Source organism: Danio rerio, chromosome 17 (assembly GCF_049306965.1).
Source record: "Danio rerio strain Tuebingen ecotype United States chromosome 17, GRCz12tu, whole genome shotgun sequence".
NCBI classification, from domain to species: Eukaryota; Metazoa; Chordata; class Actinopteri; order Cypriniformes; family Danionidae; genus Danio; species Danio rerio.
In genome coordinates, this window is record NC_133192.1 from 20,072,595 (window position 1) to 20,099,263 (window position 26,669).

The window sequence follows — 26,669 nt, forward strand, 5'->3', positions numbered from 1 at the left end:
TCCTTTGATTGATTTGCCGAATTTCCATCATGAATTCAAACAAATTTAAATACAATAATTGACATAAATCACCGAATTACATTCACACACTCAAAAACCCTCATGAAGCAGTTATATTTAAATAACAGTTAAATCAAGTTAAACAGTTAAATCAAGACTTGGTCACTTCAGCTTATTATCTGCCTTATTAAGGGTCACCACAGTGCAACGTACTGCCAATTTTTCTTGCAGATACACTTCCTACCCCAACCCTCAGTATAGACCAATTTCGTTTATTGAATCAAACAAACAACCTTCTTGCTGTGAGGCAACCTTGCTAACCATTTAACCACTGTGTTGCTCTTTATAATTAAAGAGCAGCACAGCCATGTCAAACTGCCATAGCCATATCACCCTGCAGCCCAAGACTGGTTACTCATTGAAGCTAAGCAGATCTGAGCCTGGTCAGTACCTGAATGGGAGACCACAAAGGTTGCTGTTGGAAGTTGTGTTAGTGAGGCCTGCAGGGGGAACTCAACCAGTTGTTTCTAATGCCCCAGTAAAGTGAAGGGGACACTATACTGTCAGTAAGTGCTGTCTTTTGGATGAGATGTTACATCGAGGTTTGTAAAAATCTCACGGCACTTCTCGTAAGAGTAGGGGGGTAAAGTCTAGATCAGATAAGCGGCTGTCTGGAAGTGCAATATGCACATCATAATAGCAGCATTTGTTACAACACTGGATAACAATAATTTCTTTTTTTACAGTACTGTGATGGTTGGGTTTAGGGTTGGGGTGGGGGTAGGCATTAAAAATAAAATTTATTGGGTAATTTTATAGATAGCATAAATAATATTCGGTATGACTACTGTTTTTACATTACTGTGACAGTTGGGTTTAGGGTTGGGGTGGGGGTAGGTGTTAAAAATGCAATTTATTGGGTAATTTAATAGATAGCATAAATAATATTCGGAACAACTAATGCTTTTACGTTACTGTGATGGTTAGGTTTAGGGTTGGGATGGGGGTAGACGTTAATAAAATACAATAAATGGGAAATTTAATAAATAATATAAATAATTCTCATTATCTTCTGGTCGTAACCATATCTGATCTTGCAACAACCGAGTAAGGGTGAAACCCCAGTGTCCCGGCCAAATTCCTTTACATTGGCCACTTTAAATAAAATTTTAATAGATAAATAAATAGATAGATAAAATCATGGGCTCCCAATCATCCCCATCCACCAAATTGGCTCTATCACTGTCTCTCCACTCCACCAATAATTGTACCAACAAATAATTAAACATACATGCACATGCAGTTGAAGTAGTTTTGACTTTGACTTATTTGCTTTTGTCATTTTGAAGTCATTAACCAACTTGTTATTTTTTTTTTTATTCTTTTTAACTATTTCCGAAGTGATACTTTGATTTCCAAAGTGATGTTTAATAGACCAAGCTAATTTAATCATATTTCCAATATTTTTTTTTTCTTTTCTTCTGTGGAAAGTCTTAATTATTAAAATCATTAGCCCCTTTAAGAAATGTATTTTTAAATAAAGATATTGAATTGGTATTAATTTATAATGTAAATAAAGTAAATAAAAAAATAAAATGTTATTAAATAAATAAAATAGCCTTTTCCTATAAGCTATTGTATATGGCAACTGAATCTGCTATTCATTTTTTTTGTTTTTTGATTTGCTCTGTTTTAGGATGTTAGGGGAATATTCTTGATGTGGCTAATAAACGACTTCAATATGTGCTCTGTTTCAGCTGACAGTCTCACTCTAACAGATATAATTCTGGCCTACAAGCAGAGCTGTGAAAAGCACCACGTGAATCCAAACCCAAAGGCTCTTGATCAATTAAAGGTACAGTGCAGAAAAACGTGCATTAAAACACATGGCTGACTTCTCACACTTTGATTTCTTGCTAATATTAGTTTAGTTGCACTGAAGATTTGGTTTGAAATAGCTGTAATGAACGTTATTTGGTGAAAATAACTTTGAAATTAAAGAAAGAGCGAGGATGAAAAGAAAAAATAAACACATTTTAATCCCTCTTAGGGAGCAGGTTAATTAGCCAACCGCGTTTTATTGAACTAAAAAAGCTAGACAATAACAAACAGGTAAATGAAAGAAAATGAGAAGCGCACAAACACGCACACACATACACATGCACAAATACACACAGTGGCACACATGCATAATTCAAGCTCTGCACTTACTTACTTTACTTTGACCAGCAACATTAAGAGCATCGGTTTCTCTTCTGCATAAATTTACGATTAGATCAAGGAGAATTATTTGTGGAAAATTAGGGACTTAGCAGTGCTTACATTAAACACACTCTAGGCATTATCTGCGAGCTGCTAATGAAGCCCACTGCATTTGAAGGGAATGTAGGTGGTCCCCCTAAAAGGGTGAAATATGTATGGTTAAGCAGAAGCTAAAAGGAGGGATATTTAGTTGAGAACTGCGTGTGAATTTCTAATAAGAGAATGCTAAATGAAATTTGCTGCTTAAAGAGCATATTTATCAAATTAGGTGCTTTTTTTCCAAGCAGGATTGTCCCTAGAGGATGGCTGCTGAAAAATATTTAAAGCTCTTATTGTACCCGTGGGCTTTCTCTTTTCTTTGAATTTTCTTTTCTTTTTCTTTAAGTGGGTTAAACAGTATTGCTGTTGGTTATAGTCTTCATAGAAAAAGTAAACAAACAAAAGGCCTGTTTGAAGGTCTCTGTGTCTACTTTTTTTTAAGCAAAGGTTAAATGCTTAACCTTCAATACACATTTAAAATACTTGTACTATTTTGACCGTGTTTTTTTACTATGCTATAATTACCATGTTTTCCAAGCTATAAAAATGTACATATAAATTAAAAACGTTAACTTTCAGATCTAAAAGATTTTTTTGGACACCTAGATGTCCTATTATTCCACTGTTTCTCAACCACATTCCTGGGGGAGCATCAGCTCTGGACATTTTCCTTGTTTTCTTAACCCAGTGATTCTAAATTGCGGTCCTTTTCAAAAAGTAGATGTTTGTACTTAAAAGGGTTCATATTGGTAAATCAAAAGTATATATTAGTACCTAAAAATTTTAAGAGGAACACTTTTGCACTTTTTAGGTACTAATATGTACTCTTGAGGTATTATTGGACAATTTAGATACAAATTTGTAACTTTGAAAAGGTACCACCCCAGTGACAGCTTGCTGACCTTTATTTCTGAGAGTGCAGTAGGAGAAGTCGTCATGGCTCGGAGTAAATGAGAAAATACAACAAATAATTTTTTACAATCTTATTTGCTGAAACAATAAAAAAACTCCAGAATGATTTTATAAGGACTCTCAGGAAAGGAAAAACATTGTGTGAGACTGATGAGGGCAGCCAGAGGAGAGAATAATGTCAAATTTACTGTCCTGTCCCATATATGCTGCATTAGAAATGTTCATACGTTTAAAAAAAAATCTAAATATTACAAACTTTCAAGGATTTAAGATGCTGATGACCGTTAAATGTTTCATAACAGGCTTCTGAAAAGGGTCTATTGTGTACCACTGACTTAACCAAACATACCTGATTCAGATCATCAGCTCATTAGCACAGACTGAAAGACCTGTAATGGGTGTGTCAGACAAAGAAGACATCCAAAACATGCAGTGTTGGTATTCCTCCAGGAACGTGGTTGAGAAACACTGCTCTATTCTCTTTTTGCATACTAAAACTGCATGCCTAATTGCTTTGCCTCTCTAGCACTTTCTATATAGTATATATTTGTAATTAAAAAAAAAAAATCTAGTAAAAAAAAGTAAAATCATCTTTCTACGGCTTTCTAATGTTAAAAGGGTAGTTCACCCAAAAATGAAAATATCTTATAATTTACTCTCTCTCTCTCTCATGTGGTTTGAAACCTTTATTTGTTTCGTTTTGTTTTTTTCTGTTGAATACAAGATAAGATATTTTAAAGAATGTTGGTGGCTGGCACCTATTGATTTTCGTAAAACAAATTATGAAAGTCAATTAGTGCCGACAGCAGTTTTTTTAAGACATCATTTTCAGCAGAGGAAAGAAACTACGGTAAAATAGTTGAAGAGTTAGTAACTGATGACAGAATTGTTTGTTTTGGAGTGAAGTATCACTCTAACACCCTCTTGTATATTCTGTGTACTAAGGCCTAATACTGTAGACCTATTGTTGTTATCAAATTATATTAAATAATTACTAAAAATCGAATATATTAATTATTAAGGTATTGCATTTGCAAAGTTTTGTTGCTAAAAAACCTGCATTGCTTAAATAGGAGCATTTCTGTATCTCCTTCAGGTCAAAATAGATTGTGGGCTAAAGCAGCATCATTTTCAATCCCTATGTTTTGCTTAACGCCTTCAGCTCGCTCTAGAAGTTTCACATTCAAAGTTTTCCATGTCCACTCCTTTCTCGGAATGCTCAGAAACTTCTTGATATGAGTTATTATCCCAGGGGCTTGTAAATGAGTAACGTTTGTTGAAGTGTCACCGCCACTGAAGTGCAAATCCTGTCGGAGGTGGTGGCAATTGTAGTATCAGAAAATAACAAAGAGAAAAGACTTACAGAAGCGCCCCATACTGTATGAGTGCTCGCCTCAGAAGCATCATCAAACGATTCAGCATTTCACATCTCCCTGCAGGATAAGGCGTAGATTTTGTGAGAAGTTTGTATTTCAGACTGAATCGTCCTCCCATTAGAGCGAATGCAGCGCTGCAGAGCTCCCCGAAAACATCCTTGCTCCCAGCCTGACTCTGTGGAGCTGCTGCGCTCTGAGCGCTGAACATTCATCAGAAAGACACAGAGTGTCTGAAGTGAAATAAATGTCCTCCCCCCAATATGGAGGAGAATTTCACAATCTCTCACATCTAAACACATACAGTATAAATAACTTTCACACTTTTAATCTTTAATGTCCATCGCACCCTCTAGACTACAAGGATTCGCAATGATTTCTTTCTTTGCCGCATGAAACTGGCATGTTTATTCCTTTCCCAGCTGCACCACCGCAGTCACCATCCATGTAGCCAATCATGTTGTTTTTTAGGCTAGTTATTTATCATTTTCTATGACAAGCACCAAATTGTTCTATTAAATGTCTTTTTTTCTCCCCTCAGCTCTGGTGCTGATGAAGAGCCGGGGAGACGGCGTAACATTTTAGAAAAAAAAAAATTGTGTACATTTTCATTTTGTTAATGATAAATTAAGTTATTAATTTTGTCTATGCTCTTTCTAGACACTGCAGGTTTAATTGCTAATTGTTAACTGGGAATGAATATATTTGCATATTAATTAGATCCCAATTTACATTTTTAATTTGCTGCCTTCAAAGGGTGTGAGATAAAAGGTCGTGTTATTTTAAATAATTTATCCTTTATTGCAGAAAAGATGCTGAAAGGAAAGTGTGCGGCTGATTTTAATCCCTGAGAGCTTTTACTGTATAAAATGTTTCGAAATAATTTTTTCCACTAATTAAATGAGGAAAAAAGGAGAAATATATGCTCTCAAACAGTTGCTAATACAAAGCCACCCAGACTGCAGAGCGCTGGAGTGGGTCTCCAGGAGTCTTTGAGCGAAGAATTGGAAATGCACTTGAGATGCCGTCTGTGGAAGTCAAGTTTATAAGCTGTGTCCCGTTCTGCCTGGAGGAAGCAAAGCTCTTTTTATCACTTCATTTTGTCCTCTCCCTCCTGACACATCAATGCATTTTGTACTTTGTCATTTCATTTTCCTCAATACACAGCACAGAACATTGCGAAGCAGCGAAGGGCTTCAGAACTTTTCACATTTATTAAGATGGAAAACATCAAACAAAAAGGAGAGGTACAAATCCATGGCCTTAAGTCATCCTTGTCGAGACTTTTCTTTTAGAATAACATTAAACCGGGCGGTTTTCTGTTCTTAATTTGTTTTGCTCTAAACGCAGAATCCCATATGACGTCCTGTTCGTGTTTACAGCAGGTTGACTGAGGGACTTCATCAGTCCGTCGCCTGATAGATGCTAACTGCCATCTGCTATAGCTACAGTCTAGCGGCTAGATTGCCAGATTGAGTTAAAATGATCTGTGCTGTGACATACTTGAAATCAACATAAACTGTTTGGTGTCACTTTCAAACGTTGATGATTACATTTTGTTTGAAGTATATTGGTGACTGGAGTATAATTACAAGCTCCACACAATACTTAAACATTAGCTCATTTGGTACTGCAGAGATGGAATGGTGGTTCAGATCATTTCTGAAACAGCACACATAAAAACAAGTGAACATGAAAGATGAGCAAAGTGTTTTAAAAGGGACAGTTCTCTCAAAAAAGCTCTTAACTTGGTCCTACCTAGTTTGAGTTTCTTTCGTCTGTTGAACACAAAAGAAGATTAAAGAATGTGGGATAACAGCAACCATTGACTTGGATAATATTTTTCTTGCCTACTATGAAAGTCAATGCTGGTTTCCAACATCCTTAAGAATATCTTGTTTTGTGCTCAACAGAAAAAAGAAATTTGTTTGAGTAAGGAATTTTTCATTTTTTAGTGAACTATCCCTTTACGCTATACATCTAGAATTCAAGTTAATACAAAAAAAAACAATGAAAAAAAAATAGCACTGCGTAGTTTTAAATGTATTACTTATACACTCAATGGCCACTTTATTAAGTACACCTTACTAAGTACCGTAGTGGACCCCCTTTTGCCTTCAGAACTGCCTCTTCGTGCATAGATTCAACAAGGTGCTGGAAATATTTTGCTGGAGATTTTGGTGCATATTGACATGACAGCATCACGCAAGCTGAGCATCCATGATGCAAAGGTGCTCTATTGGATTGAGATCTGGTATCTGTGGAGGCCATTTGAGTACACTGAACTAATTGTCATGTTCAAGAAACCAGTCTGAGATGATTCTCGCTTTATGACAGGGTGTGTTATTCTGCTGGAAGTAGCCATCAGAAGATGGGTACACTGTGGTCATAAAGAGATGGACATGGTCAGCAACTGTACTCAGGAAGGCTGTGGCATTGACACGATGCTCAACTGGTAACTACTACTAACAGGCCCAAAGTGTGCCAAGAGTTGAGCTGCTGCTATGTGATTGGCTGATTAGAAATTTGCGTTAATGAGCAGTTGGGCAGGTGTACCTAATAAAGTGCCAGTAAGTGTATATTATTCCTTCATTCATTTTCCCCCAGCTTAGTCTCTATTTCAGAGGTTGCCACAGAGAAATAAACCAATTATTCCAGCATATGTATTACGCAACAGATGCCCTTCCAGTCGTAACCCAGCACTGGGAAGCACCCATACACACTCATTCACACTTATTCAATTCACCTATACTGCATGCCTTTGGACTGTGGGGGAAACCAGAGCACCCGGATGAAGCCCACGTAAACTCCACACAGGATTGCCAACTGGCCCAGCCAGGACTCGAATAGCGACCTTCCTTCTATGAGGCGACTGTGCTAACAACTAAGTCACCATGCTGCCCACTTATTTATTAGTTCTTAGTAATGCAACAAAGGTTTCACAGTGAAGAACATTTTCAAACTAACAGTTGCAGCCATTTTAACAGCTAAAGCACAAGCCCAATATGATGACAAATATGCTTTACATTGACTGAAGACTTAACTAGTTGTATTTACAAGGATAAACTCTAAAATCAGCATTTGATATCATTTTAAGAGTTTTTGTCCATTCAAGCTTAACACAATGCAAAAGAAATTTCTATTTGCTGTGCGAGCATTATGAGACATGCATGGCTCTCATTGGGCCAAATTGAGTTTTCTTTTGATTCTTTCTGGTTTCACTTAAAACAACTGAAATAATGGAGATGAAGAATAAACTTTATTAATGGATCATGTGTCTCAAACCATATGGCAGATTTCACCAGTGATCTTTTACATATCTGACAGAGAACCGCTTGCTTGCTTGATCAAATATAGATAACTCTGAAGAGTATTTAGACAACATTGGTTTGCTCTGTCATCTTAACATTTATAGTCATATTAATAGCATCTCAGGTAGCAAATAATTCTGGCCCAAATTTGGCATAAATTTGGCACAGCAGGCATTTATCCGGCACTGGCATACAGCATGTGGGCCAAACATGGCTCTGGTTTGGTGGCACCATCTTTAAGGCGGCACACAATACTTGGGCCAGATGTAAATTGTAGTATTTGGTCCAGATGTTAATAATTGATATGTGGGCCATGTAAGTTTGGCCTATCTAGAGCCACATTTAAAATAAAATGTTATTATTTTCTAATTAGGATAAAAAATTCTACCAATCAGGTCGCTTAGAGAAAAAGCACGCCCATTGCACGCCTAAAGTGCAATGATTCATGGGTTTATCAGTTTCATTTCAGTCGTGACACACCAACACATCTGGCCCAGTTTAGGCTCAGTTAAGGGTTATTAACTTGGCCCAGATATGGTCCATGTTTGGCCCTTGTCTGGAAGCCAGACTTAATCCAGTCATGTGCCATACTTCACTACAGCATGTGGGCCAAGCAAAAGCTGATTGTGTGGGCCAGAGATATTTTGCTATGTGGGATGTTAACATATTTCCAAATCTGAAACATTTTACAGAGCAGAGGCTGAATCATGCTTTAATATTAAATATTGGCCTCTACTGAAATCTTTGAGCTCAGTAATCTTTTGATTTTCTGTCTGCCTCTTTTTCATGCAGCAAGTTACCTGTGTTACCGACAGAGCCAGATGCTTTGACCTGTCTGGTAAGTTCAGCAATGCACTGTTTATTATTTTTACTATCCCTTTCGAATAGCATTATTTGTTTTTAAAGCTAAGCACCACCAGAAAAATCCCCCCAGTGCTATCATGTCACCCGAGACGTTCATCCCTTCATCCATTCAGGTTTTCCAGCTTTATTCATCTTTCCACCAGCACGTATTTGGCATCACTAGCCTGACCTCCTGTAAACGCTCTGCTGCGCAATCCTAAAACAAACAGAAAATCTTTCAAATTCATAGACACAACTCTGGGAGGAGACGCACACCAACCGTGACAACATAATGGAAGGTTCAAACATGCATTTTAGCAATCAGATGTTTTGTTTATCTTTTCTTCAGTTGTAAAACTCGGGTAATTTGCCCTTTGTGCAAGACTAAAATGTAGAATCATGTATAAGTCTGTTTGTTCTGAGAATCTATGGAAATTATGGGGCCATAAGAATATGCAGCTAAAACTGGTTTCATTCTTGAAACACAACAAGGGCTAAATAAAAAAACTGCCCCCTTTCTCTCCTCCCATTCCCTCGAATAAATAATTTTACATGCAACATGCAGATTAAACAAGATGTATGGAGAAATGAGAATTGTGACGCATTACATTGTCTCAAATAGTGATTGAAATTGTTGTCACAAAATAATAGTTAACCCAAAATCCGTCCATTGTATGTGTGGAAGTTTAGCCATCAATTAATTTGTGGAAAATACATATTGACTTATTTGTAATGAAAAAAAAAAATTTCACGAAAGGTTTCATTTTAAGGTGTGATACAATTTTCAGAATGAAACAAAGCATTAATAGTGTAGTTTGGTCAAAAATGATAATGTTCTCACCATTTACTAACCCTTATGTGATTTCATACCTTTATAACTTTTTTAACAACACAAACACAGGTGTTTTGAATAATTTTAGAAACTTGTAACCATTAACTTCAATAGTAGGAAAAATAAATATGTTACATTTTTTGAAACAACTTTTATGTTCAACATTTTATGTTTAACAGAAAAAAGACACTCAAACAGGTTTGTGAGAAAAGAAGCGTGAGTAAACGATGACAGAATTTTCACTTTTGGATGAAATATCAACTCAAATGACAAATTCAAACATTACAGCCACCCAGTTGACCAAAATGTCAAATAAATCTCCATAGTTTTTAAGAAATGGCTTTCTGCATTTCGCAGGTAAAAAGGTTATGGATAAAAATCAATCAATGAATGACATTTTCACTTCCAGAACAGACTGGTGATCTCCAATGTTGAGGTAACGCATTACAAGTAATGCAAGTTACATAATAATATTACTTTTCTAAGTAACAAGTAAAGTAACACATTACTTACAAAAATAGATAACAATAATTGAGTTACTGGTTTAAAAGTGTGACTTGAGATACTTTTCATATGAATTAATTCATTAAAAAATTTTTTTTTTGCTAAATTAAAATTAGTGAAATCATGTTGAATCACACTCAATGAGACAATGAGCTCCCTGCGGGAACAGATAGAAACCAAGAAGTTGAGCCTTACATTTCTGGAAGTATTCTCATTATTTTGAACACATGGAAGAAAAGGGGATTTTCTCAATGGACAGTCCTTTTACTTCACTAATAAGAGAAAAATACAAAAGTAGCAAACATATAGCCTTCAACTTTCATTAATCTGTTCATACGGCACGTATAGCGTTAGGAAGTTCTCCGAAGGTAACATTATTCTAATCTATTTTCATTTTTTTTAGGTAAATTGAGGTGTAGATTATAGAGTGTATCAGTAAATGGAGAGCTCTCTTTTTTAAAAAAGAAAAACACCCTGCAAGTTCTGAAAGAGATATGTTTAAAAGGCAGGCATGAAAAAGTAACTCAAAAGTCATTCGAAAACAACACAATGCATTACTTACCATAAAAAGTAACTAAGTAACTTAACTAGTTACTTTTTTGGGGAGCAACTGAATATTGTAATGCATTACTTTCAAAAGAAACATTCCCCAACTCTGTTGACCTTTATCAAAGACATTAACAGATTGAGGACCTAAGCATCTCTAGTTTTTATATTTATTGAACACAAAAAGTTAGCAGTCTATTTCTATTATCCCTGAAGTGTGGTTTAAGCCAACAGCAACTGTACTTTTTAAAGCTACTACCACACTGTGATAAGATCAGACTTTGACGAGCCTGTTAATTGAAATGTACATGCCGATGCTGAAGGGCATTAGTTTGGGATTAAACTGCTGTCCCTTTGATGACTGAAACAGCGGTTATTGATACCAGCAGAAGTGAGCTTGAAGTGCGGGTCAGCATGTTCTGGCTTCCTGCGCCCTGTCACGCACTGATGCCATCTAACTCCAAGTCTCAGTGTCATTATCTGCACATGGCAGAGGGGATTAGAAAAATGGGATTTTTGATCCCCCCTTCCTATGGTACAGTTAAGTGATTATTGTTAAAAAAAATTACAAATGATTATGCTAATGATGAATAAATTATTATCTTCCCAACATGCAGCTCTGAGCGATCTGGCTTCTTCCCGACCAGGAAGATAAGAGTTTATGAGGGAAAGGGGGCCTTTGCAACGCGTGTCTAATATAGACGGACTGCTGTGGCCATCAAAGTATTTCTCAGGGCTTTGTTTAAAAGTCATCTGTTCCTGCATAATCAGACACTCTTTGATTGTCTCCTCCACTGACGGGGAGGGGATCAGACGTGATTGTGTTATGTGTGTTAGTGTCTAATATGTCCTTCTTTGGAGGGGCAGAGATAGAGTATCTGGTGCTGTGAAAAAAATTATAAAATCTGGTAGTAAAGAGTGTTACTCAAAGTGTAAGGTGTCTCCATTTTGATTGATTTTCCAGGTGAACGGTTAGATTATTGCTCCTGCGAATCTCTTGAAGAGATCCTGAAATCAGTGCAGTTTGATTTCATCAGTCTGCAGGGGGCAGAGCTTGAGGAAAATGTAAGTACAGTAGACTATGGACATTTGCATCTAATCACACATGGTTCTATTGCTGGCCTAGACATCAGTTTTCAAATTTGGTAAAGTTTTCCAAATTGTGTGTTTTTTATAAGTTAGTAAATGGTTAAATCAGGCTAATTATGGAGAATAAATAAATAACAATAGCTATACTACTACTACTGATAATAAAGTAGCTTATGCATTATGAATGAGTATAGGCCTTTTTAACATATAGGCTATCCTAGTTACAGGCCCAGTTAACTTCTTAACAATATTTCTAAATCTTTCGGGTAATTTTTGCTCTGTAAAAATATTTAAAAATACTTGTTTTGTCGTAGCACTGTTGATTAATCTAGTGTAGAGATTAAAAATGTGTTAGCTACAATTAATATCTAGGGTTGCCAAGTTTGGAATTGCCTGGATTGACAAACAGAACTATAGCCTACTTCTACATTGTTACTGCGTTATGTATAACGCACTGTAGTCACTGTTAAATAGGCATATGCATTAAGGCACATTTTGATTTGAAATACATGATTTAGAGTCAGTTTTGAGTTTATTTATTTTATGTAGATCTGGCAACCCTGCCTATTCGCGCCAAACAAAGCGTGTCTGTTTACTTGTTCACATTCTCGGGTTTGTTTTGTCATTATTATGTTGTTTATTTTCTCTCATAAGGGAGCATCAGCTTTGCTAGACATGGTTTTGTACTACGAATCGGCTACACACCTCGACGTTTCTGCGAACTCAGGCATGGGATTCTCCGGTTGGCTTTCACTGTCCCATCTTCTCAGACAGGTAAGACTTGATATTTACTGCACACGTATAGTGGACAAATGCTTATGGCATGTAGTTCAATTAATGTGATACAGTATTGTGAATAATGAATAATAATATATATTAATCTGCAATAACCTTCTGAGTTCATCCTTCATTAGTACACTTCATAAATATTTCAGCATTAAGTAACGTTAGTCTAAATAAATGTTAGCCATACAGTCACTGAACAATTCATTAACTCAAGATTCATAGCTTCTTAAAGAAATTTGAACATGGACAACATATGTTGTGGAATTATATAGCCTACAAAGTAAACAAAGACAATTTTAATGCCTTTTAAGTTTAAATCTTAGAAAACGTATTATTATTACAAACAAACATCTGTATGAAACAAAAAAAAATTAATACACACACACACACACACACACACACACACACACACACACACACACACACACACACATATGTATGCATACAGCTCCCTTAATCTTTTAAAGTTAAATTTCACGCCTCATGTTTTAAATGTGTCATCAAGTGTGAACCGATACCGCACAGTGGTATTCAGCCTGAATTGGACGCAATGAATTACCATGCATCAAAGATGAAAATGTCCGCACTGCTGAATAAAGCCACATTCACACTTTGATTTTAATGGACATCATTATAGTCCTCATAAAACTCCTGACAATATGTGTTCATTTAGCAACCGCTCTAGATGAAAGACAGCATCACCTCATGGTGACGAGGACTTCAATGGTAAAAAGCAAAGACACGCTCTCAGGCTGTATTATATGAGATCAATCAAATTCTCGCAAGAAAGGGAAAGAAGAAAAAAATCTGGACACTTTTGAAGTGGTGGACTAAAGGATGAATCTCCGGAATGGCCTGCAGATCTTTGGGAACCTCCCGTCAGAATTGTTTTCCGGTTTTTGACGTTTCTGCTTCTGTAGACAGGGTGGCTTTTTGATGAGAGAGGGTGAGACAGAAAGGCCAGTCCGCAGCGAGGGCAAAACCAGGCCTCTGAGTCTCTCTCTCTCTCTCTCTCTCTCTCTCTCTCTCTCTCTCTCTCTCTCTGATGGTTTGCTGTCTGGTCTCTTCAGAGTGGATGCCTGTGGAGGCTGGATGCTTGCAACATGCCCATGGTGGACTACGCCGCGCAGGCCTTGTCAAAAGCCCTTCTCACTAGCAGGCTGACAGTGTTACACCTTGAAAACACCTGCCTGAGCGGCAAACCTCTCTTCACACTTGGTATGCCCAGCACACACCATCCGCTTGAAGTGCATGCGATCTAACAATAGAAGAAAGTTTGGGTGCCAGCGGCCTGAGAATATGACCTTGAGCTGTGAAATGCAAATAATGGTGCATTGTGGGAAATGGGGTCAACTACATTTCTTCAAACTCTTTTTATATGTTTGCGCTGGATTAAGACCTCAGTGTGCTTCAAGTGAATCCGAAGAACAAACTGGCATCATTTCAAACTAAATCAGACCGAAACAAACTTCGTTTTGTGAGTTTTAAACTGCTAGCCAAAACAAACGTTATGGAAAACTTTGCTTCAGCTGCAAAGAATCTACTTCTGTTCTGTGGCATTGGGGTATATGCACAGCTAATGTTTTTCAGCCAATGATAAACTTCGAGTGAAAGCTTAATGTGACTATTTTAAATTTTCTAAGGTTCCTTTCACAGCATAGATGTTGTAATGTAATTACAAAACATTCTATAAAATAGACTCAAGCATTCATTTAGTTGTTCAAGCATAAAACGAAATGAAAGACTGTGTTACCCCTAGCGCCGCCAAGATCAGCAGGCGAGTGCAGAAATTCCATTGAAAATACTTTGGTAAAAAAAAACTGTCATATTTTAAAGACATGGTGGGGGAAAATGGAAATTAATGCAGTTTTTCTTGTGCAATCTGAGACCCACTTTATGTTGTATATCTATTAGGCAGTGAAGATCAATGATTTTTTTAAAGAAATCAGACTTTACACATAGCAGTTTAATAATGGAAAGATGCACACACCCCATTATGTAATAGATTAGTGAAGCTACAGTGTATTAGACTAGGCATGGGACAATAATAGTTATCAAGGTATACCATGGTTTAGAAAAGTCAAGGTTTCAAAACTGCCAAATTTTTCTGCTATTCTGTCCTATATGTAATTTTTTTAATGTTTTTTTAGGACAAAAGTATCTCCAGCAAAAACGATATCCAAAGATGCCATTTTAAATTGTAAAGAAATCAGTGTTTTTAAAGTAATGAAGACAGCAGAATTATTTAGCCTGAAATGTTTAGCTACTCCTTCAAAATATTTTAACTATTCCTTAACATAAAATATATTGTGTTCAGAGGGGAAAAAAGTAAAAATTTTTTTACCAAGACATTTAAAAAGCACATATTTTAAAGCAGTAATCACAATACTGTCAATCAGTGATATTTGTATCTAAGGTTGTCATATCGTCAGTATCTTACACCGGCGCAAGCCTATATGAGACACAAACTTCTTTGACCAGGAAATTGTCTAGTGCATACAAATATTCGCCAGTATATTTATAGTAGAAATGGAAATGCATTTCTGCTTGAAACCAACACAGACACTGTTTTTCCATATGTAGTACATGCAAAGCTGCTTGCTTTAAAGCAATATCCTGCATGTACTGTACTGTATACATAAGCATGATGTGAGTTGAGTGCTGATTTGCACAGCTAGAGCAAACATCGCACATGACTATTATCAGATGCTTTCATATTGTAAGTGCTGTTTATTCCATCCTGTAATTTTTGCTGTATGCTTGTTGTTTAGAGAAAAACACATATTTACATATTCACCCAAACGCAGCATCGTAGGTGACATAGACTATGTTTACATGGACATCAATAATCGAAATAATTGCCTTAATATGAATAAGACAATAACATGATTAAGGTGTTTACATGACTTGCTTTTTGATTGTTCCTTTCATGAGTCCATTTTACATGTTAAGGCACATAGTTTGACTAACGTCATTGCGTCAGCACGCTTTCCACTTTTCCTCCAGAGTTTTATGTATTCTAGGGTGTTTCATATTTAATTTGTCGACTTTAACCACTATTTGGCACTTTCACTTTCGTTCAGGAACATTTCATGCATGCCCCTGTGACAAGCGAGACATTGGATGCAACTATGAACTGATGCAATAGAGTGCTGTTTTAATGGAATTAAATGTCGTATGGGGAAAAAACCTTCGCATTTCATGATTCAGGTGTCTGTAGTCCTTCACTGAATTGGTAGGTGCAGAGAATAGTGTCAAACAGCCGTGTGTGTATGGAATATCCTGTCGACAAATACAGTGAAAGTCCTACACAACGATAATAGTTTGACTAAGGTGTTTACATGTCTGTGCTGCACTTCAATAATGCGACTAAAATCGGCATATTCCACATATCTTAATTTGATTAAGGTTAGGTTAGATTTTGACCTTAATCAGATTAAATTAAAAATCGATCAAAAATGTCTGTTTACATGATAGACTCTTGATCAGAGTATTGTCTTAATGGTATTAAAATCGAATTATTGGTGTCCATGTATACATACTCACTGATGTTTGCTGAGGATGCCATCTTGTGGTCACCCATAGGGAATTATTTTGTGCGCGAACTTTCATAGCACATTGTTGGTATTCTCGAGTGTACATCTATTGTATATTTGTTATTGTGGTGCAATGAAAGTAAAACTGCTGAACTGCAGTTAAAGTTGAAAAAGTAAAATGAAACACTGGAAATTACATGAAACTCAGAAGGAAATGTGGAATCGAATTGTCCTATTTAGATTAAGCCTAATCATTCGATTACTGATGTCTATGTAAATGTACTTATTAGCTACGTTTCTATCCACCTATTTTCATGTGAATTTTGGATATGAAGATGTGCATAAATTTTGAAAATGCACATAAAAACATATACGCATAACTGAGTAGGATAAACTTTTTATTCAATAAAAAAAGATGCGCATAAACTACGATGGAAACACTTTTGCCAAACAAATTCCAGTATACACAATAAAAAAGTCATATCATTTTGTTATAGGAGATCATGTGATGATAAAAATGTGTGTGAATTGACAAACCAGAACGCTGACCGCATTGCAAAGCATCTGAAATGTTGTTTTGTTCATTCGAATACACCTTAACCATTTTAGTATTGGTGTTATTATATTATTTATGACCTCCTGAATCAAGAGCGTCAGTGCTTCTTCAAACGCTAGTTCACTGCGTGTCAGGATTGCCTTGTGAGGCGCAAGTCATTTATTAAGTAAAGAAAAGATTCACGCAGCTTCTTTTATAGCAAAATTACATTTTTACTGTTGATATTTGGTGCTAGATAATCAGAAAGGGACTATTTTGTTTGCTTTGACTCGTTGGATGTAAAGCTGCTTTATTCGCATGTATTTTATGTGATAATTCAGTTTTGCGCATAAAGTTAATTCGCATTTTTGGAGGGAAACAATGCTACTTAGAGTATTGCTAACATTATACTGTTGTTAAGGTATTCAAACTTTTGTTAAGCTCAGAATAAAAGCGGGTCTTAAATGTGAGCGAATCCTGAAAACACTGCATCTAATATAGACTCATCAGGGAGGGCCAAATGTTTTTTTTCATCTCTTCTTTGTGACATTTGGCTTGGTGTTGGTCTAGCAAGTGCTGTGCAAAATTTCCCACTGCATAAGTACATTGACTCCAGGCGGAGTTTTACATACTTTAATGATATCAAGACAGCACAACATACCGTCCCAAAGGGTGCGTTATCTTCAATCAAAATCACACCTAATGTTCACAAAGATTTTTTTTAACAATGCAGAAAGTGCTAATATCAGTCTACGAGTCGCTTCACTTTGCTCTATAGTGCGAACACTGCAATATGTCAGTACTAAAGTACAGATAGCATGTGTTTGAAATGAGCGTTCTCCATGAGCGACTCTGGCCAGCAGGAACAGATGAAGCAGGACAAGGGGAGGAGTGGCAGATTTTGGCCCAGTGACCCTAACAGCTAGACTGGGCTTGGATTAGATGTCGTAATCTTCTTCCTGTCACTTTACACATTGCTGCACCGATCCGTTCAGGACACTTCGGCCAGCTCGCTGTGAGATGGAGTCTTTCCTGTGGCACTGTAGAGCTTACCTCTTAAAAAAGGACACAGGACTACAGCCACAGAGATGGGACGGCCCTTTAAAAATTGTGAACGACATTGTCTTTAGGACAGAGTAAAAGGTTCGCTCATTCTAATTGTCATCTCACAATTTTGTGGCTTTATTTCTCACAAATATGTTTGCGACTTTATATAAAATTTTACGATAGAAATAACAAAAACACATCTCTAGTTTAAGTTATCTTTTCAAGCACAGTAGCATGCAAAAAAGCAGTGCAGTTCAGTTGAGTTTGATTCCTGAACAAATGACTCCTATGAACTGTGTTTTTTCAATGAATAAAAAAAGACTCATTAGAATTGGTCTGACTTCAGTTGTTCCATAAATGAACTCATTGAAGTGCTAGTTCTTTAATATATTTAATGACTCTCTCACAGTAAAGCCGTATTTGTGCATTTATTGTTTTATCTTACTGAGCACTTGTTTATTTTACCAACTGAAGTCAATGCTACTGGCGTCACAGTGTGCAGTGGGTAGCAGAAATGCCTCATAGCAAAAAGGTCGCTGGTTCGAGCCTCAGCTGGGTCAGTTGGCATTTCTGTGTGGAGTTTGCATGTTCTTTCCATGTTCGCGTGGGTTTCTTCCAGGTGCTCTGGTTACTCCCACAAGTCTAAAGACATGTGGTATAGGTGGGTAAGCTAAATTGTCCGTAGTGAATGAGAGTGTATGGATGTTTCCCTGTGATGGGTCACAGCTGGAAGGGCATGCACTGCGTAAAAACATATGCTGAATAAGTAGGCAGTTAATTCCACTGTGGCGATCAAAGATTAATAAAGGATCTAAGCCGAAAAGAAAACGTATGAATAATGGAATGAACATAATACATTCTACAAGTCAGAATTAATTCTAAGCCAAAATTATTAGCCCCCCTGTGTATTTTTTCCCCCAATTTCTGTTTAACGGAGAGAAGTTTTTTTTTTCAACACATTTCTAAACATAATAGATTTAATAACTCATTTCTAATAGTTGATTTCTTTTATATTTGCCATGGTGACAGTAAATACTATTTGACTAGATATTTTTCAACACTTCTATACAGCTTAAAGTGACATTTAAAGGCTTAACTAGGTTAATTAGGTTAACTATAGGCAGATTCGGGTAATTAGGCAAGTTATTGTATAACAATGGTTTGTTCTGTAGACTATCGGAAAAAAGATAGCTTAAAGGGGTTAATAATTTTGACCTTAAAATGTTTTTTTGTTTAAATTAAAAACTGCTTTTATTAGTCGCAATAAGACAAATAGGACTTTCTCCAGAAGAAAAAATATTATCAGACATACCGTGAAAATCTCTGTTAAACATCATTTAGGAAATAAAAAAAATTAAAAGGGGAGCTAATAATTCTGACATCAACTGGATGTTTTTATTTTTTTATTTTATTAGGGATGTGATACTTAAATTATATGACAGGAAAAAAAATCATGGCTTATGTGACTTTCAAATTAATTCACCAAACTAATCATAAATTGCATTTGGGAAAAAATATTGGATGTCGAAAGCATATCACACTGCTCTTTTTGGCTCTCAGGGTATCCTGTACATGGATTGTTGTCTCCGCAGTACCATGATGTTAATGTCTGAAAGGAAATGGCTGCCCCTGTAAATGACTGAAAGAGAGAAAGAGATGTTGTAGACACAGGCCATTAACAGAACCCGATAAAATGACCTTAAATGAGACAGAGGAGTGGAGTGGCACATCCCATGTCTTGGTGGCTCTGTCTCTTTAAGCAGCATGTGGATCCATTTGATATTTGGGGGCCACTCGACCGCCCCCCTCATTCTTCCCAGCGGGACGCCCAGCTTCTGATCATTGCTATCGATCGGTGGGGCCCTGATTGCGGGACTCGCTGACTCGCACAGTGGAGTCCCTCCGATCAATTCAACGATCCCCCTATTTGGTTCCTACTGTGTATGATGACGATGTTGGCATTCCGCATGCAACCGAAAGGGTCTGATCAAATCTGCCGCATTGATTTGGACAGACTGCTCTGCGAGTCCACAGACAAAAAGCCCATGAAAGCCTCTCTGGCCCTAAAAGGGAGACGAAATGATGTTGACGATTAAAATGATGGCCGTGATAATCACAGCGATGTAAATAAAAACGATAATGGAGTTAGTCCTGCACAACCTCAAGTTTTCAATGAGCCTTTGTTGTGGTTTGGAAGAGCTGCACTCTGCATTCATAGAAATCCGTTCTTCTTCTTCTTTTTTTTTTTGTCCCTCCAGATTGTCTTACATGACATCTTTTGTTGTTGCACTGGGCACACATATCTCGGACAAGGACAAAGGACAATGCTTATTGAAGATTTTTCTCAATTCTTGCCCTAGTCGGTGCTCTGAAAAGGAACGTGGCTTTGCAGGAGCTTTACCTCTCTGAAAACAACCTCAACGGCTATCAGGACTCCATGCAAGTTGCCGACCTGCTCAAATTCAACAACACTCTTAAAACCTTGGACCTAAGCAACAATGCCACATCTGACTCAGGTACACCCATTTCGTTTGAGGACGTATTGTGCGCTGCCAATAGCACGCTTGAATAGGTTTTTGTGGTTAAAACGCACAATTTGTTTCAGCTCTTGTGTAGTCATCTCTCTTTGTTCCACAGGTTTGGAGGAGATTTGCGATGCTTTGAGCTTTCAGAAGACCGGTTTGAGAACGCTGATACTGAGCAACAATCACATCACTCATCTTGGCATGAGCCATCTACAGAACGTTCTGGTGAGATTTTTCTCTCCGGCAAGATAATAGAGATATGTGCAATTTTAATCATTATAACAGCACTTCTAGGCGCGCGACGTGCGATTAAAAAAAGCAGAGGAAGTTAAAAAAGTAACACATCTGGGAGATTGTGCATCAGTAATTTGCTGAAACGCTTTTCACAACTGCTTTTCACACAGCGTTTTATTTAAAGGAAAAGGTTCCCCCTAAAATGATAGTTCCCTCATCTTTGAATGCTCTCACGTTGGTTCAAACTTTGATCCTGACTTTGGAATAAAAAAGGACAGAAAGAAATAAATACTAAATCAAAGCTTTTCTGTGTAGTTGCTAAATGAAAAAAAAAAACACATGAGATTTTAAGCTTCTAAAAAGACAAAAAAAGCAATAAAACAGCAACATAAGAGTAGTTTGTACGATTTCTTTTTATATATTAGACGTCTTCTGAAGCAATGCAGTAGCTTTTTGTGGCTTACAGACAGATGTTAAGTTCATCTTCATTTCTAATTCAATGATAATTTCACTGCAAGTGGATTTGTGAGCCAAACCAGTGTGATTTATTTACACTGGCTTTGTAAACTGGATCAGGTAATTCAACAAAAAAATTGACATTATGCTTTATTTAAAGGAAAAGGTTCTCCAAAATCTCTGTTATCATTTACACACTTGCATGTTGTTCGGAGTAACACAGAAGAACCATGCAAAATTAAAGAGCTTATAAGCTTAAAGGGCAAGTTCACCCAAATATTGAAATTTACTCTCCGTTTACTCATCTACGAGTGGTTCCATACCGTTAAAAGCACCTTTCCTCTATTTATCACATAAGAAGATTTGGTAACACTTTATTTTGATGGTCCATTTGAGTATTAGTAGACTGTCTGCTTAATATCTGTTGTTACTGCTCCTTTAATTTCACTCACTATAAGGTACATATCAGCTTACACTAACCCCAACCCTAACCCAACCTAACAGTCTACTTATAATAAAAGTACTTATAGTAGTATTGTAGTACTTATAAATACTTATAATTTGACACATAAAGCCTGGTTTATACTTCTGTGTCAAAAGATCAGCTCTGCAATAACACTTTAGAAACGTTAGCTGGTAGTAGGTGTTCTTGTTTCTCTGTGTTGAGTTTCTTCGCTAGTGTTTGTTTATTTTCTGAACGCTTCCTTAATATACAAGTGGCTCACACTCACTCACTCATTTTGTATAAATCAGCCTTAACACTGAGGCGTTTACGGCGACCCAAGTTTGAGTCCCAGTTTGAGGTCCTTTGATGATCCTTCCCCTCTCTCTGCTCCCACCACTTTCCTGTCTGTAATCTCCACTATCCTGTCCATTAAAGGTGACCCCCACCCCCTACCCCCAGCAAGTCAATAGTTACAGGTTTCCAACATTTTTAAAAATACCTTCTTTTCTGTTCAACACAATAAAGAAACTAAAAAAGGTTTGAAACAAGTAATGGGTGAGTAAATAATGACAGAGATTTAATTTTTGGGCCCAATATCAAACAAAAAGAAGTCTATGGTGTGCTATATCAAATATCTTCTAAAGCATAATGATAGCCTTTTTTGAATGTTACGTCCCTTCCATTACTTTTTAACAGAAGGGACGTAAGGAGGACAAAGGGAATGGGACCGTGGCAAACAAAAGAAAAGACTAAAACAAAAATCAACTACTGAATCTAACCCATTTACTCTTCCCCTATACCTGTAAAATAAAAATAAATAAAAAAATAAACCTTCAACGTCCGAGACGTTGTATCTTATCTACTCTCTCCTTCCAAAGCAAAACTTACTGAACAAGTGCAGCACAAATGCGTAACCTAGTGTGTTTAACTAAAAGATTGCTGCGTGTGCGCCATGTATATCACGTGACAGAGCTTCCCATTCCGTTTCTTTCATCCAGAAAAATACACACATACAGCGTTAACACTCCAGTTCACAAAGGAGTTTAAATGTTTTCAAATTCCATATCCCGAAAGATTGATGTCCAACACAGCCAGCCCGCGTGAATAACAAAACCAAGAAAACAGAAACAACAGTCCTCAAACTGTATAACGTATGACTGTATAACCCTCACATTTAAGAACAAACGTATATCATTTGAGAATGTAAATAAATAAATGTATATTTCATGTCATTTAGCAATTTATCCTAACACTCTAGAAAAGGCGATGGCGAGGACATTCTCAGATCTCTTTTAATGACGAATTTACAGATTGTAGTTTTGCACAAATAATTGCCAGCGCTTAAGTCGTTGATTTGCATTATACATATACTGTTTAAGAGACAGAAATGTAAGTTCCTGTTGACTGATAACTTTCAAGTGTGATTCGTTCACACTGACTTTATCTACTGGATCATCTGATTCATAAACAAGGTCTGAACTGAAAGAACGATTAACAAACAGAAATAACTAAAATAACTATAAATAAAATAACTGTTATATTTGAGTTTTTCCTTTAAAAAAATTGGCATCATATGGTTTTCAAATAATTGAGAGGCACAGTCCTAATTCCCTTTATTTTTATTGACACATAAAATGCCACCTTATGCATTCTAGGAGGCTTTTATTTTTGATTGGGTTTATTCTTGTATAGAAAAAAACTGCAGGTTGCATATAATAGCAAAATACAAAGATTTTCATTTATCTGTTCTATTTATTCATCCCTATTTTATGCGAGCGCGGCTTTGATTAAAGACGAACAGTGACACTGCATGTGGCCCCTGCTTGGCTTTGGAGAGGAAGTACCCAAACTGTCAACACGACAGCTACTGGATATATCTCTCTTTTTTGTGTGGTCTACGGCAGAGTTTGACACACAGAGAGAAAAGAGAAGAGAACAAAAGGAAACGGCTTGTCTCATCCTCACTGGAAAGCTCATCTCTAATCCTTAATAATATCTATTCCTCTTCAGCAGCTCTGATTGTCAGAATAAACTGTACCTTTCTGTCATCTGAATGGCGATTCAAATCAAAAGCTACAAATTAAAGGCCTGCTTTCTCTTCTCTCGGCCTTTGGCGTGCTCACAGAGAATTCATTCAGGCCAAAAATAAAGGCTGCTCATTCCATTTTGCCTGTACCAAATGGGAACAGTTTGATTAAATAATAGATATGTGTTTAGAGGGCTTTTTCATGTGGTCTGTCATTAAGAAGGATAAGTAGACATCCATGCGGCCATAATGAATATAATTAGTCCAATGGCTGGTCGTGTCGAATATGACACAGGAAGGGTTGTTATTAACCTTTCTTTCTTTTTTTTCCTGGGGTTTCTTTAAAGGCAGAAGAAGAGAGCGAGCGAATAAATGGGTTATTTGGGCAGACGTAGAACTCTCTGATGTCAGCGGAACATAATTAAATCACAATGTTATCCACTTTTTTCAGTGGATTCTTGTCTGACCAATTGGAAATCAGACGACTCAAGTTGTCAACTGTAGGCTGTTTGAAGGACATTACTTCAGTTAACTTGCAGTGTTAACAATGCTTGAAGTGGTTAAGATAATAGGACTTTTTTTTATTTATTATTTTTTGTATTAATAAAAAAAAACAAAAAAAAACTAAATAAAAAATAATATATATATATATATATATATATATATATATATATATATATATATATATATATATATATATATATATATATATATATATATAAAATATATAATAATATTATATATAATAATATATATATATATTTTATTCATAATAATTATTTTTCTTTTTGTACCATTATTTATTTATGTATATTAGGGATGCTCCGATTAGGATTTTTGTAGCCGGTCCCAAGTACAGATTCCTTGTCATGGTGATATCGAGTACCAAATCTGAGGCTTCAAGCAGTGAATGCATGAAGCAAATTTCCCCTTCAAGTATGATATTAAGTTACATATTATCCCTTAAACACACGTAGTGTAAATGTCATGGCCGGAAGCAGTATTATAGAAAATAATAGATAAAACAGATTTTTTAAAAATTTTAATAAAAATGACAAACAATGCAATCTGGAAACTCAGCATGTCTCAATGTTAAGAAGTTTAAAGTGCATATTTGATGCACAAGAAGTTAAAATACACATCTATAAATTATATAAATTACTTGTTTACTAAAGGAAAAATGCCTATAAAGTACTGTTTATTGCAATAAGTAAATTAAATAGTTATATTATTAAATATCTTACGCAACATCTTTACTGTTCTATTCATTTTACCTAACAATTGTAATGGTTAAGATATCCACTGATTTGTTCTCTTGCTCTTTCACTCTCGTCGCCATGATTTCTGGGGTATTTCCCAAAGATAGGGGCGATCGCTCCGCTTGCATTACAGCAGCTGAGTATACAATGGCTGCAACAAAAAGACTGTCACTCACCTGAGTTGCACCAATAGACTGTAAACAGAAGTTGCTCCACATCTGTTTATATTTTAGCTGCTGTGACGTGAGCACAGCAATCACTTATGCCCCCATACATCATTTAACATGTGTTGTAGCTGCTAATGTAAAAAAAAAAAACCCGCGTGAGCACGTGCCTCTTCCTCTGCTTGTAAACTCAAACAAACACCTGCGATCGATTTATGAGATCAGGCCGATACCGATCTTCAGCCAATCGAAAATATATATATATATATATATATATATATATATATATATATATATATATATATATATATATATATATATATATATATATATATATATATTTATTTATATATATATATATATATATATATATATATATATATATATATATATATATATAGTACTGTAATTAATTTATTGATTGATTTTATCAATTCTCAAAATATATAGAATTTACATAAAATACTTGCGATAATTTATTACAAATAATGTTCCACAGAAAAAAAGAAAATTATAAAAATTTGTGGTCGTGGACTGCAAAACTGATTTATTTTTGGTTTAATTTTAATTACATTGTTTGAAGTTGTGATTTATACATCACATAAAAGCCAAGTAAATAAGCTATTATTGAATAGTTGTTAGGAAAAGGCCAATATTTGGTCTAACTATTAACTATTTAATAGTTTATTTAACTATTAACACCTGTAATCTTTGGGAGATAAAATAAAAACACTGAAAAGGTCACATTTAAAGTTACTCAAATTAAGTTCCTAGCAATGCACATTACCAATAAAATAATTTGTTTTTATATCTTTACAGTAGAAATTTGCCAAAAATAAGTGAAGTTAAGTGAAGTGTTTTTTTAAAGTTAAGTGAAGTGTTTATCCTAAGTGAAGAGGATCACATGCTTATGATTGCTTGCGGCTGGTCCCTCATTATTTAATTTATGATTCACCTATCAGATGATTCCTAAGCCACTATAAGTTAAATACTATAAGTACCCTAAGATCACAGCCATTTTCGTTTTGAAGAATCCCCCCTTTCCCCCATACTTCTCCTCTTTTGCCAGATGGGTGGCACAGTGGCCCAGTGGTTAGCACTCTTGCCTCACAGCAAGAACGTCATTGGTTCTTGTCCTTACCAAGCCAGCCGGCATTTCTGTTTATACGTTTTCCTTGTGCTCATGTGGGTTTCCCCCAGATTCCCCAGTTTTCTCCCACCGTTCAGCAACATGCAATTTAAGTTAATTGACCAAATCAAAATCGGCACCATATACGTGAACCTAGTAAGTACTTATCTCTTAAGAGCAATCCCTTTCAGTTCATTAGCTGATCTACCTGAGCTCAAACTCCCTTCTCGCCTTGCAAATGGAAGGGAGACCTGGGTTCGAGGATCTTATGAGCTCAGGGCTTTCTCCCGGGACAGCATGCCAGACACGCTTTATAATCATTCATCAGCTAAGTGTGAACTCTTGAAATAAAAAATAAAAAGTTTTTTGGTCTATGGTTACATTTGGAAAAAACAAACAAACATGAGGATAGCCCTTAAATTCATGTTAGTGTATTGAGGCATTTATACAGTACATCTGAAAACACAAAACCCATTCATTCATTCATTCATTTTCTTTTCGACTTAGTCCCTTTATTAATCAGGGTCGCCACAGCGGTATGAACTGCCAATTTATCCAGCTTATATTTTACGCAGTGGATGCCCTTCCTGCCACAACCCATTACTGGAAAACACCCATACACACTCAATCACACACATACATTAAGGATAGTTTAGCTCACCCATTTCACCTATAGTGTGTCTTTATACTGTGGGGGAATCCGGAAACACGGGGAGAACATGCAAACTCCACACGGAAATCCCAACTGAACCAGTCAAGGCTCGAACCAGCTACCTTCTTTTTGTGAGGCACCAATGCTCCGCCCTAACAAAAAAA

The 26,669-nt window shown here is 36.3% G+C and overlaps 1 protein-coding gene across 6 annotated transcripts in view; it reads left to right on the top strand.

Moving 5' to 3' along the window:
* Positions 1-26,669, top strand: part of si:dkey-288a3.2 — an 83,963-nt gene that overhangs the window by 1,947 nt on the left and 55,347 nt on the right. For 3 of the 6 annotated variants that reach the window (XR_012393320.1, XM_073928376.1, XM_073928378.1), the window contains exons 2-8: positions 1,758-1,855; positions 8,690-8,735; positions 11,587-11,687; positions 12,366-12,485; positions 13,568-13,715; positions 19,976-20,131; positions 20,253-20,365. Coding sequence is in view for 2 of the 6 variants with exons in the window: in XM_073928376.1 (XP_073784477.1) it covers positions 1,758-1,855; positions 8,690-8,735; positions 11,587-11,687; positions 12,366-12,485; positions 13,568-13,715; positions 19,976-20,131; positions 20,253-20,365 (782 nt within the window). In the remaining 4 variants the exon portion in view is untranslated. Of the gene's footprint in view, positions 1-1,757; positions 1,856-8,689; positions 8,736-11,586; positions 11,688-12,365; positions 12,486-13,567; positions 13,716-19,873; positions 20,132-20,252; positions 20,366-26,669 lie in introns of all 6 variants that reach the window. The other 3 variants (XR_012393322.1, XR_012393321.1, XR_012393323.1) reach the window with 1 other exon arrangement.